This window comes from Gracilinanus agilis, chromosome 2, assembly GCF_016433145.1.
Source record: "Gracilinanus agilis isolate LMUSP501 chromosome 2, AgileGrace, whole genome shotgun sequence".
NCBI classification, from domain to species: domain Eukaryota; kingdom Metazoa; phylum Chordata; class Mammalia; order Didelphimorphia; family Didelphidae; genus Gracilinanus; species Gracilinanus agilis.
This window is the reverse complement of record NC_058131.1, coordinates 539,952,507-539,967,446: the sequence shown is the minus strand read 5'-3', so window position 1 is coordinate 539,967,446 and position 14,940 is coordinate 539,952,507. Positions and strand designations below refer to the sequence as shown.

Sequence of the window (14,940 nt, the reverse complement as noted above, 5' to 3'; positions counted from 1 at the left end):
AAGAATTCTATTCATTTTTTAATGACTGAAGAAACATTTTTAATTTTGGTGTTTAATTTTGGTATTTAAATGAAGTAAGTTCTAGATAGTTTTATTTTTTTTAAGCCCTTACCTTCCATCTTGGAATGCAGAAGAGCAGTAAGGGCTAGGCAATGGGGTTAAGTGACTTGCCCAGGGTCACATAGCTGGGAAGTGTCTGAGGCCAAATTTGAACCTAGCCCTTTCCATCTCTAAGCCTGGCTCTCAATCCACTGAGCTACCCAGCTGCCCTCTAGATAGTTTTAAAACTATAATTCTTATATAAAAGTCTTGTAGATATAGGGTCATAAAAAGGAAGTGAACTTGAGTAGAAATGTACTCCCTTGAATTATTCTTTAAAAACTCAGGTCTCTGTGAACCTGAAACATTTCCATATTATGCAGCATTTACAGAAATAAATATCATAAAGTGATAACCTTGGGAAAATTATTTTAGACTGTGTTCATCAACTCAAAATAATAAGCATTTATTAAGTACCTACTATATGCCTGGCACTGTGCTAGGTGTTGGAGATATAAAGGCAAAAGAGAATCTCTTCCTTCAAGGAACTCACAGTTTAACATAAGAGGCAGTATGCAAACAAGTATATACAAATAAAATATATAGATGATCAGTTGAAGATATTAAATAAAAGAATTTTAATATTAAGGAGGATTAGAGAAAACTTCATATAGAGGTGAAGGTTTTAGCAGAGACTTGCAATAAGTCTGGCAGTCCAGGAGATGAAGATGAGGAGGAAGAATTCAAAACATGGAGTCAAGAAAGTGAAATTCCTAGATTTAGGAGATAAAGTGTTTTATATAAGAAACAGTAAGGAAGTCACCATCACTACAGAGTAAGACGTAAGAAAACTAGAAAGGTAGGGAGGGCTGGGATGTGAAGGACATTAAAAGCATGCTAAAGAATTTATATTTGATCTTGAACGTAATAGGGAACTACTAAAGTTTATATGAATGGCGTTGCAGTGGTAGTGAGAGGGGAAGAAGGAGAAAACATGATCTGACTTGTCCTATAGGAAGATCAATTTGACAGCTGAGTAGAGGATGAACTGGAATTGGCAGAGACTTGAGTGAGGAATATTAAACAAAAGGCTTTTGTAGTAGTCCAAGTTGATAAGGACCTGCAATACAGCAGATACAAGGGATGGTATGAAGGTAGAGATGAAAGAACTTGGTACAGATTGGCAATGGGAGAATGAAAGAATGAGTGGTTGAGATCTGGCATCTCTGTGTTGAACTTGGATGACTGGGAGGTTGACAGTGCTTTCTACAGTAATAAGGAAGTTACAAAGAGGAAAGCGTTTTGGGGAAAAGAGGAGTTCTATTTTCTATGTGTGGAGTTGAAGATATCTTTGAGAGGACACTGACTTGGTGAAGTCCAATAGGCTATTGGCAATGTGAAAATGGAGGTCTGATGAGAGGTTAAAGCTGAATAAACAGATCTGAAAAATCATCGATGCCTAGCAATAATCAAAATCATGGTTGCTGATGAGGTCACTAAATGAAATTGTATTGAGATAGAAAAGATGGGGACACATGAAAGAGCCTTGGGGGATGCCCAAGGTTACTGTGAATTTCAGATATATATTCGTGCATACAACATTGCATATTAATAATTTTTTTCATCAAGCCTATGATTTCATTCATCCAGAAAATTCTGAATGAAGAGCCCCACCACCACCACCAATTGACATAAGTATATAAGTAACAACTTATCTTAGACAATTATCTGAGTACTAACAGGTTAAGTGAGTTGAGTCCCGTAGTGAGTAGACATAGATTCAAGACTTAAAACTAGTCTTTTTCTTTCACGCTCTGAGACTGGCTATCTATCCACCACTCCACATCACATCGCTTGTTCACAATTATAAAGGAGAGAATTATTATACATTGAATTAGGTTTGTTGGGGTGATACATGAACTCTTTCAAGTCAGAACTATTTAATGAATTCTTCCTCTATTGCCTCAAATAGCCTGCAAACAATACTTCATCTTCCAAAGTGCTCAATTAACAATTATAGAGTAATTGAATTATTCAACAAGACCTGATTCTTATAATCTTATCACTTTAGCAGGGGCATCATTACTAACAGTTTAATCAATTTTTATTAAAATTATGTAAATAAGAACTCTTGGATCTTTTTTTCTTGGTACACAAAGTAATATGTTACTATCAGTTATGTATTTGTGGAAAAAATAGAGGTTCTAGTGCAGGGGTTGGCAACGTATGGCTCTTTCTGCAGGAGCCATAAGGTCAATTTTTTTCAGGCACTGTTACAGGAGCGCGCACTGTGAGCACTGTATGGCTCTCACGAAATTACATTTAAAAAAATGTGGCATTTATGGCTCTCACGGCCAAAAAGGTTGCCAACCCCTGGCCTAGAGGTAGTAAATAACAGAGCCCCAATTCAAGCCTCAGTTGCCTGACTCCTTGGTGATCTTTTCTGTTTATAAGCTATTACATCAAAAACCTTCCACAGCAACATTAGAGTTTTCTGCATTTTCAAATCCTGCCCTAGTTCTGTCCATCTGGAATAAAAGTTGTTTATCAATTACCTGATTAATCTGCCCAACATGGACAGCCAGACTCATTAAAATACGTCCAAAATAGACCATGTGGGCTTAAGATTTGACCTGAATTTTCATGTTGAAAGATCTATACAACCTACATTAACCAAATTACTTATTCATTTCCCTTCCATGTTATTTTACATAAAAATTAGTAACTGAATACAGAAAGTTTCCAATAAGGCACAATGAAAAGAAGACTGGACTTGGATTGGAAGGACCTTAGTTTCTGTCCTGGCCCTGATGACCTGTATCACAGTTTCCTGATCTCCAAAATAGTAAGAGGGTTTGCCCCCCATGGTCAATTCTACTGCTATAACAGCAATCTCTGCAATTTTCATTTATATACACACACTCTTTTAAGTTGTCCCCCGGGCTGTCACTGAATTGATGAAACCCATATGTATAGAGTATATGATTTATGTTTTTGCTATGTCATGAATAGTTTACCTTTTTATAAGCCAGCTCTAATAAAATCCAGTTTGTACCTGGCATATATTTTATGAACACCTTCAGCTCTATTTCCATGATTTTACTTCTAGCTCATGTTCAGGGTTAGTCTGCTGCTTTTAGAAAGAGTTCCGATCCCCAAAAGAATGCCAATTTCTAATTAGGAGTAAAAATAAAATAAAATAAACCCCTGTGACAAATTGGTGAATTCTCTAAAACCTTTGAACTTCATAAAAGCATGTTTTTTTTTGCAGGCTCAGTTAGGCCTTAGAAATCATAGACACTGGCTCAGCATTACCACCAATAGCCTGAATGTTGGAATATACTACAATAGACACACTAAAATAGAGGTTCTTTACCTAGACAGACTCATTGGTAGATTTCATGGAGTCCATTAAGTTGAATAAGAAAAAAACAATACATTTATATTCATTAACTTTGGTTTCCTTTCCCATCTTATTTTATTTTATAAATTTAAAATTTTTTTCTGAAAAATGAGTCCAATCGGTTTACCCAAATGCTAACTGAGATCTTGACATAAGTTTAAAAAAAGGTTAAGAATCCCTGCCCTGGAATAACTCCTTGATCCCAGACTATGCTAAAATTTTTGGAATTTTAAAAATGGGTGACTTTGGCAACTTTGTTAGCGACAGACACAACATGTCACAGAGTATTAGCTGTGGGATCGGAGTTTCTGGGTTCAAATCCCATCTCTGATACTTACTTGAGCAAGTGTTTTGACCTCTCAGTCCCCTAAGTTTCCTCATCTGGAAGATGAAGGATTTCAGACCAAATGTTTTCAGAGTTCCTTTCCAACATTAAATCTGTGTTCCTATGCTATAACTGGATAATGACATACAAACTCAACTCTCTTCCTGCAAAAAAATACACAAAATTTCTTGGCACTAGCATGAGAAGAATCATTGAGATCACCCTGATAGGTCCACTTTATTCTGAAAGTTCCAGGCCTTACTGAAGTAGAACCACTTATTATTGATTTATTATTATTATATATTGTATTATTATATTTTATATATTATTTTGTTATGTATTATTGTATAATATAAAATATTAATATTATTATTCAACAAATTAAGTACTTATCATGTGGAATGCACTGTTGAGTAAACATTGTACTTGACTAGACTATTGACACTTTAGTGTGTGAAAAGCACACTAAAATTGGAGTTAGATAATTTAGGTTTGAATCTAAGGATTCGTATTTCATATTTTTTATAAGATTTTGCCAATCATTTAACTTCTTTATTTCCTGATCTATAAAATAAGGTAATAGTATCTGTCCTAGGTAAAGTTTTGTGAGGGTCAAATGTGACTCATCGTCAATTTGCGTATTCTCATCGGTGATCACAAACTACTTATGACTTTCCAACCTGTGAGGTTCTTATCTATGTCCTCTCATATGTTTGCCATGATCTTCTTCAGTATGGAGGCTATCTATTTGTTATCCCTCACTCTTACTCCATAATTAGACTACGGTGTTTTTTTTTCCCTACCCATATATTTCTTTGTTTTATACTACTTCTCCTGAATTAGTTCTCATTTGTAATATATATCAGCCAAGCTATATTTACTATGAAATTTTCCATTGCTCTATGAGTGACCTTCACCTTCATTTCTTTGCAAATTGTAGTCTGGCTGACATTTCCTTCAACATTATAGTTTTCTCTAACCATAGTTTTACATCTGCTGATGCCTAACTTATTATTCAGTTAGAGAGTCTACGAGAGATAGAGACAAAGGCAGAGACAGAGATATTGATGAGTTGTCTGAGTATATATCTTATTCTTGATAGTAAGCATTTTTCAGCCCCTTTGTTTTTCTTGTGTGAATAGTGAGGCCAATATCTTTGAATGATTTTAGTTCTCATTTGGCAGGTTCCACAATGTTAATTGATTAGAGCAAAGTCACTTACAATTAGGAGCATCTGGAGCACCTCACTATCTTTGGAGAATTCCATTTTAAATTTATATTCTGTATCTGGACATTTTCCATAGCAGTAGAAAACACCTTTAAGAAGCTTGATAACCTTGTTATGTGTTATCTCCTTCATAGTTCTATCAAGCAAGGGAGATACTCTCTATGCTCTACTAAAAATAGATTTTTTTAAATAGTTGACAAAAAAAATGCGGTGGAATCTTGAATATTCTATTGTACATTCTTTATGTTTTATGCATTTTGGATATAAGATGGCTTTAGCTAAAAATAACACTTGTAAATGTGTGCCTCTTCCCCTCTTGGATATTTGTAAGTAGTCCTGAGATATTGGTTGCTGCTCTGAAATAGGGCAAAGGTCACTAATTCCACTAGCCTCATTTTACATTTTTTCTCCAATTTTGATTTGCATGGCAACCAGGGGATATTATGAAGGTTGAAAAGGATCTGTTAACCACAACTCTACCCAATATCTATGATTTTTTTTTTTGCAGAGAGAAGTGAAATGGATCATTTGAAAGGGACCCATACTAGTGATTCATGATCATAATAGAAATTAAAAGGAATGGTGTGTGTGGGGGGGGTTATAATTGAATGTCCATTTCTGACTGAGGAACCCTTAGTGGGGATGGGAGAAAATAAATTTTAAAACTAGGATTAAAAGTGCCTAAAGGCTTTTCTTACTAGCTGGCTATGGTCAACAGAGTGGGACTGACCTTATGAGAGAGGTGAAGAGAATGCCTGAGGCTTTCAAACTCTAGAGTTGGAACATTCCTCTTCTTTCATGGGCTTAGTCTTCCTATAAGGAAGAAGCTGCCTGACACTGAAAACCAGAAACTGGTGATAGTAAAAAGCACCAATAGCTCACCCTATTGTACCTCTTATTGACATAAAATCAACTAAGTAATCAGAAGAAAATTCCAGGTAGGACTAGTGGAGCTTGGTGACCTTTACCTTATATTCTATTAGCAATCAGAATTGTCATATTCTCTGTATTTTCATCAAAGATGTTCTCAATAAATACATATATACATACATACATACCTATATACATATATTAGGGAAGTGGGTACAAATTTGTTAATTTAATTCACTGGAACTTCCATCAAGGAAATAGATGTAGATTAACCACTTATTTAATTTATAGCCTTAGAGAAGTTAAGTGACTGACTCAAATTCTCATATCTAGTATATATATGCACAAACACATACATCCAATATATACACACAGATACAAAAGTATGTATGTGTATGTAGAGAGAGTTCGAAAATATACATAGATACATAAATAGATAATTGGAAAGAGAGAGAGACAGACAGACAGACAGACAGACAGAGATTAGAGGCAGATTGTTACCAGGTCCTGTGATGCAATGGCCTGCTCTCTATCCACTGTACCATATTGCCTCTCATGTAAATATAATTCTCAAAAAATTTTCATATGGATGAGAAAGTAGGCATATGGTTTGTTGGTAGTTTATCCAATTGTGTTTTTTTTTAATCTAAGATTTTCATACACTTTTTATATAGTTTCTTTCAAATACCTTGAAAACCATTTGTGTTACCTTCAGTATAAAACTCCCCTGTATATGCATGGTCTAAACCAGTGATGGCAAACCTATGGCATGAGTGCCAAAGATGGCAGGCAGAGTTCTCTCTGTGGGCACACATGCTGCCCTCCCTACTCCCACCCCCACCCCCAGAGTTCATTACTAGAAAGGCAGAGGGACTCAGGCAGAGCTGCTCCCCTCCCCCTCTCCACCATGCCTGATGACATTTTTTCACACATCCCCACCCCTCTGCCCAGCAGCCAATGGGAGAGCACAAGGGCTAAGTTGGGCAGCTCACAGGTGGCAGAGCTAGAGGGGAGCAGAGCACTTGGGTCAGTCCCCTCCCCCTCTCTACATTTGCTGAGGACATTCCTCACTTCCCCACCAACCACCACCATCCCACAGCCCGATGGGAGCACCTCCTTCCTCCCCTGTGTGGGTTAAGGGCAAGGGCAGCACTCCATCTCTAAAAGGTTCACCATCACTGGTCTAAACATTGTTGTTTTTTTTTTTTTTATTTTTAGTACTATTTCCATTTCTCATGTAGCCAATGGGGTTAAGTTAGAAGGTTAGAATCTTTGTAAAGATTTCATTTTATTGATTGTGAAGAATATGTGGAAGAATTTATAGAAAAAAACTTATATATATATATATATATATTTTCCATTTTTCATGTGTTTATCTTCCAGTTTTCTTCTCAAAACTCTTTTAGATGAGTTGGCGTATTTGGATCTCTCTCTTATATTTCCTAAAGTTCCTTTTTTTGCTTCTGACTTCTTTTTATTGTTTTCTCAGACAATAATGCCCATAATATTCTATTGTCCTTTTATATAAGATTTTATAAATAGCATTATTTATTTACCTAGTGTTACCTTTACCTATTATATTGCTTTGCTTAGCAAGGAGATATAGCATTTGCTGGCTGAAACAGTTTTTAGGTCTCATTACTCTCATTCTGACATTTGTTTTAAACTGGTTAAATTTCTTTAGCAAATGATTATAATTTATGATAATGAATGTTCTTTCTTCTGTGTCCCCTTTGGGGGAGAGGTCAATGGTCTATTTAAATGATCAGGTTGAAATCATAACTACATATTATATCTTTTTTCCCTCATTTTTATTCTCATTTTTGTGTTACTTTTTTATCTTAACTCTCTCTGTAGATTTACTAAACATGGGAAACTGATTTAGACATGTGTGTAAAAATATATTCAATTTTGTTTTAGTTATATTAATTAGTGCTCATCATGTCCAGCATCACATGATTTTTTATCCTGGAAGAGTTCATATTCTATAAACATGAGATTTCTCTTTTACAAGCCTTTGATTTCTCTCAATTATAGCTCCTGATTTTTATTTCCTAACATCTTTCTCACTATCTTCCCCTTTAAACTGAAGCTACTGAATACTAAAGTACAGGTTGATTCAATTTGAAGGATCTTAATGAGTCCTTTTGTTGAATTGTCTTGCCTTTTTATCCTCTGCAAAAGATGCTAGCTCACAAAATCCATTTTCATTTTGCTCTTTTTACAATTACATATCATAAATACTAAAATATGAGATGAACAATTATCCCATGAAATAGTTCTTGTTGCACTTGGACACATAAAACTGACTCAACCAACTCCATTTCTTTCCAATAAGAATTTTTGAGTTATCCAAATTAGTAATTTCAACTCCCTGTTGTCTTCTGGTTTTATGTATAGTAAGAATATTAAACTTGGAACAATTCAGTTCTTTCAATAACACATTCACTTATTGGTCTTTGGACAAAGATCCCAACACTGTGGTTTAGATCATTATCCCTTTTTGCCTGTAATACTGTAATAACTTCCTCATTGGTCTGTCTGTTTCAAGTATTTTTCTTCTCCAATCCATCCTTCTTACAGATGGCAAAATGATTTTCCTATAGCAAAAATCTGGCTAGAGCATTCCCCTACTCATAAACCTCATTGACTTCCTATAACTCCAAGATAAAACATAATATTCCTTTGGCATTTAATGCCTTGGACAACTTGGTCCTACCCTACCTTTGGAGCTTTAACATTATATTATTATTATATTCTCATCCTCATATTGTTTCAGTCCAGTCAAACTGGCTTTCTTCCTGTTCCTTCATAACACTTCCTTCTCCAAACCTTCCCATCTCTACCCCTCTGGATCTATAGTTTCCTTCAGAGTTCAGCTTAAGCTCCACTTCTATATGAGGTCTTTTCAAATCACTCAATTATTAATGCCTTCCTCCTCACTCCAATCACTTAGCATGTATTTTGTCTATACATACAAATACAAATTACTCTTCTGACTAGTCAATAGGCTCCTTGAGGTCAGAAACAATTTTTACTTCTAGAAGTCTTTCTCCTCCTCCAGAGCACCCAGAATATTATTGGTATTGTTCAGTCATTCATTCATGTCTGACTCTTCATGATTCTGTGGGCCATAGGAGACCAATACTGACCATGGGGCTTTCTTGACAAAGATACTAGAGCCCTTTCCCATTTCCTTCTCCAATGTATTAAAGCAAACAGAGGTTAGTTGACTTGTCCAAGGTCACAAAGCTTAGTAAGTGTCTGAGGCCAGATTAGAAATCAGGTCTTCCTGACTTCAGGCCCAGTACTCTAGCCACTGAGTCTCCTAGAATACAGTCTACACTAAATAAATATTGATTGTTTAATCAATGGTCTAAATTTTTTTAATAATAGAATTTATTTACAAGTATCTCATACTCTCTCTTCCCTCCCCACATCATAGAAGGAATCATCTGAGTCATACACACACACATATAAATTATACCTTTCATCTTCCTATTTTTCAGTTCATTTTCTAGAGGTGACACTCACAATTTATTTTTCAAGTATTAAACCTGTAGCTATAATGTATTTTTATTTAGCTATTTATTATCTCAAGTTATTCATTCCATATTTAAACAAAATTAGCCTGCTCATTATTTCTTATGATACATTTATTCACAATCATATGCCATAATTCATTTAGCCATTCTCCAAGTGATGGCCATCCTCTCCATTTCTAGTTCTTTGTCACCACAAAGAGAGTTGTTAAAAATATTTTGGAACATAGAGATTCTTTTCCTTTTCCCTGATCTCCTTGGGAAACATACCCAGCAATAGTATTGCTAAGTCAAATTTATATATATAGTTTATATAATTTTATAACTCTCTAAGTGTAATTCCAAATTGCTTTCCAAAATGGTTGGATCGATTCACAGCTCGAACAACAATTTATTGGTGTCCCCATTTTTCTACATCCCCTCTAACATTTGTCATTCTGCTCTTTTGTCATTTCTGCCAAGCTGATAGGTGTGAGATGATATCAGAATTTTTTTGTTTTGCATTTCTCTAATCATTAGAGATTTAGAGCATTTTTTTCATATGCCCATACATGGCTTTGATTTCCTTATCCAAAAATTGTCTTTTCATATCTTTTGCCTATTTATCAACTCAGGGGAGAACTGGGTTTTTTTGCAAATATATTATCAATCTTTATATCACAATATTAGACATCAAAAACTTTATAGTCATTTTAATTCCTTCTCTCCAAAATGGAGACATCCCTTGACAGAGAAGAATAGTAATAATAAACCTTACAAATCATTCAAGATCACAACTGTACCTAACAATACCTGCATTATTCCATCCTAGTAGACCTCTTGGTTGTGAGTCCATTTCCTCACTTTGCATGGAGAGGCAAAATCTCAGAATTATTTTTTACTTAAATTACTTTTAATATTTCTTGATGTTTTTATGTGGTCATTTACAGTTTGCAACTTTTCCTTTGAAAACAGTTCATATCCACTGACCATTTATCTTTGGTCCACTGTGTTATATATTTGTGTCAATTGCCTATATATTCTAACTGTTGCATTTTTATCAATGAAATTTGAAAGAACTATCTTTTTCCACTCAACAAAAATTGATTCTTACTACCCTCTACCCCACCCTTATTTAATCACTATAATAGTCACTTCATATGGGGAGGAAACAGGGCCTGTCACTATTCTCTGTCTCTCTTTTTCTCTGTCTCTGCCTCTGTTTCTGTCTCTGTCTCTCTGTCTCTGTTTCTGTCTGTCTGTCTTTCTGCCTCTCATTGTTGTTTTGTGATCTGACATGGCTAGAGAATTATAATCAATTGTGATGACCCTCTTTGTGATTAGCTAGGCTTTCTCAGAATATATGCACAGACTGTTGCCAAGGCTATATTTGAAGCCTTTTCAGCAGGAACTGCTGAAGCTTACAATCCCCTGGCACAGTCATTTCAAGATCAGGGTCACCTCCATATGTCAATGAGGTAGGAGAGCATGACATTGTAAAAGAACAGCTTTATATAGATGTAAATTGTTACTGTTCTTTTTATTACTTCAATACATGCCCTTGGTCCCCTGTGGCAGCTTTGTACACCCTTTTTATCCTAACAATGATGTTTAAGTGAATCTCCTCATAAATGGAGTTTATGGTGAATTAATTTAAACCATCAAGAATATAATCTGTTGTCTTTCTCCAGTGAAATCATGCGTAGCTCTCCATACATAGTAGATATTCACTTGTAATTTGTCTCCAAGGAGCAAAAATACCTAAAAACAGTATTGGTTTAATGGAAGATAGTGATTAAAATGGAAATTACACAGAGTTTTTGCTGCATTATGGGCACATGACAATTCTTGCCAGCTGAAAATGATGGTGGGAATTATTTGCTGTGGGAACCTTGATCTGTTAGTGCTTAATTATGTGTATTTTGTTCAGTGGTTTAAGTTAGACGGGACTGAGATATCCCAGACCTTTCTTTTCATCTCCCAAGTCCATAGGAGTTATGATATATTGATCTCAGAGATTGATTTTGGTTCAACTAGGAAAAAAGAATATTGAAAAATGTTTTATTTTTTAATAAACATTGACATCATGCATTCTTTAAATATAGTCATGATTATTAGGGACCTTACAACTGTGCCATATAAGCATCACTTGAAGGACCTGGGAAGGGTAAGCCTAAGCAAGAAAAGATTTGATTTGAGATAGGCAAGAGATCTATGTTCAAGTACTTGAAGGGTAATCAAGTGGAAGAAAGGTTAGACTTATTTGTCACAATGGGCAGAAACACGAACAATGGATAGAAAATGGAAAGAAATAAAATTTTGCTTGATCCTCAGAGAAAAAAATCTAAGAAGAGTGGAAGTTAAACAGTGTGCCTTTAGAGGTGGGAGATTTTCACTCCGTGGAAGTCTCCAAGCAAAGTCTGTGAGACTACTTATCAGTATGTTATAACACAACCTTCCTTTCAGGAATGGATTAGATTAGATGGCTACTAGAGTCCCTTTCAACTTGAAAATTATAGTCTTTTCCTTGGGTTTTTGAACCCTATCTATTCATTACTGAAGCAATGAATGGTGAAAAATGTTAGGTGAATTCATATTATACTAAATACACAGTAAGATGAATTGGATATTCGTTACATAAAAATATACATCAAAGTATTTTGCACTGAAAACTGCATGAGATTTAAAACAGAAGACAAGGTTCAAGGCTTCACCCTGCTACTAAATACGTGTGTGACCCTGGGAGCAGAGAATTAGAAAGAACTGAATCTAGGGTCAGGGGATCTGGGTTTGATTCCTAGCTCTCTTGCTTATTATCTGCCTGTCTTTGGAAAAGTTACTCTCTGAATCTCAGTTTCCACATATGTAAGATCAAAACAAACAGATTAGATGCATTGAGATCTCTTCCAACTCTAATTTGTGATCCCATGAGCATTATGAGGAACTGTGCATATTGATGGTTCATGAGAATTTGTATGGCTAAAAATTATTATATTCTGATCATAAAGAGACTTGAATGTCTTGACTTAAGACTACAAAATGGATGTCTGTTTGGTTTTATTTCAGCTTAAGTCTCTCTGCAAAAATCTGTGAAAAGACAGTGCTGAAGAGGGTTTTGAAAGAGCTGTGGAAGCTTGTCCTCAACAAAATAGAAAAGCAGATTGTTCTTCCTCCTTTGACAGATCAAACAGTAAGAAATTTAGCTTTGCTGTATACATATTTCAAACATCACTTTTAACTGCTTTGCTTAATTAAATAATTAGGAATTTGAAAAAACTTTCATGAGCCAGCCTCCTGAAAACACCGATCTAGGGATTTTTTTTTTCCTAACAGTGATTGTTCAAATGGACTTTTCCCTTTGGGAATCTAATTGATGTCTAATAGCAAAGAAACAGTGTGCTTATTCTGCTGCAAAGTATATCCCTTTAATAAGAATGTTGTTCAAAAATTCAGTACCAGTAGATACCTCCACAAACTAAGTAAATGCTATCAAATTAAATTTGTATGAAGTCTTGTTCCACAAACATTCTTTTCCATGTGGCCTTAGGCAAGTTATTTCTACTCTCTATGTTGATTTCCTTGTCTTTAACATGGAAGCGATAATCATACATATACCTACTCGTACTTGCCTAACTCATGGAATATTTGTGGGACTCAAATAGATGCCACATATAAATTTCTTTGCAAACCTCAGAGTGCTATTCAAATGTTGGCTAATAAGTACTGACACGGACACAAATTTGATTTTTAAAAGTTGGGCCATCAGCCCCTTGCTGGTTGAAACTCCAAAAAATGAGACTTCTTTTGAGATATATGTACTTTCTTTACCTTCCCTTGCTCTTGGCTTTTTCTGAATGATTACATTTTCCTGAAATGTCTTCACAATTGGGTAAATATTGTACACCAGATTGGTAAGTTTGAGGAATATGATTCTTTCACTGTAAAAGCTCATCAAAAGGCAGGAATAGGACAGTTACCCAAGGGACAGGGATGGAGCTAGAATCACCCCTAGCAGGTATTATAGATCCCAGGCACTGGGCTGAGCAAATGAGCACAAATCAATCCATAAATACCTTGAACCCAAACTTTCTCGATGTGGGAAATCAAAACAGGAAATTCTACAAACTCCTTTTGTAGAATATAATCTGCATACTTTGTATTCTGTAGATCTCTGATAATAAGCATCCAACAGTGTCTAGCACTTAAATTATTAGTATAATAATAAAAGAAAAAAGCTAACATTTATGTAGCATTTTAATATTTGCAAAATGCCCTCCAAACATTATTATATTTACTTCTTATGACAACTTTTGAAATTCTTAATGGAGGTATTATTACCCTCATTTTATAGTTGAGGAATCTGAGGTTTGGAGAGAGAGTTTGCCTGTGGTTATATTGCTGACAAATATCACAAGCACAATTTGAGCCCCAGTCCTGGCTAATTCCCAGGCCCAGCACCTCATACTATTTGGAAAATGTTGTTTTTCAAAGTATAAACAAATGTTAAAAAATGCTTCAGTTTTCCTTTTAATGAGGTAATGATGTCTTTTACGAGACAGTTTTTGCTTCTGGTCTGTGAATGTTAAAGCATTTGTATAGTGACTTTATCCAGCAGTGTACAGGAGCTAAATTTTAAATTTTCCATTGTGAGAATTTATACCTCAAAAATCTGGAAATGGATATAAATCAGAGCTTGATTTACTGTTTTGTTGATTGACCAGGCCAGGGATCAGCAAATTACAACCCAAGGTTCAAATCTTGTCCATAGAACTATTTTTTGAATAAGAACTAAAGGTTTTTACAATTTTAAAGAAAATAAAATGTAAAAAGCATTCTTAGTTCAATACTAAAATAATCTACGAGCATGATTTGAGCTGAGGGTGATTTGCTGATGCTCTGGTCACTTGAGAAAGTGATGAAGAAAATGTTCATGTAAATTAAACTTAAAAACAGCCTCATGCAGATACTTTTGTTGTTGTAGTTACACATTTACCGAAACACTCCTATCTTTATCTCCTGTTAGAATCAGAGCAAATCTCTCTTCCAGGAAATAATTGGCCTTTATTTCTCTTATATGGCTTCAATTTACCAGAATCAAGATTCAAATTCAGCTCTTTTCCAATCAGCAATCTTTCCATTCTAACATTTTAATACCTCATACTTATATAAACTGCAAACTTTAGAAACCTGTAAACTTTTTTAACAACTAAAATGAATTATGATTGTTCTCATTCCCACCAGAGGCCACATTTTTACTGTTACAAAAAAACAATTTCTAAACATTTCTCCTTTTGTTTTCAGGGACCCCAAATGATTTTCAGTGCAGCTAAAGATCTTGGACAACTATCTAAACTGAAGGTAATAACATTAAATGAACACCTGACTATCACTTCAACAACTATCACTTAGAAAAAGAAGTTATTAAGGACATATGTATGTGATACCTTATACTAGCTGCCGGAGTAGGAGGAGGTAGAGACACAAATTTTAGATAAGACTTGAAATCTTCCCTCCAAGACATCTCAGTCTGGATGGGAGAGAAGATGGTGTCACA

General features: G+C 35.0%; 1 protein-coding gene across 2 annotated transcripts in view; it reads left to right on the top strand.

Moving 5' to 3' along the window:
• UNC13C (unc-13 homolog C) overlaps positions 1-14,940 on the top strand; it is a 717,151-nt gene that overhangs the window by 624,892 nt on the left and 77,319 nt on the right. For both annotated transcript variants that reach the window (XM_044665156.1, XM_044665155.1), the window contains 2 exons: positions 12,453-12,576; positions 14,688-14,744. In XM_044665156.1, coding sequence (XP_044521091.1) covers positions 12,453-12,576; positions 14,688-14,744 — 181 coding nt within the window. The remainder of the gene's footprint in view (positions 1-12,452; positions 12,577-14,687; positions 14,745-14,940) is intronic.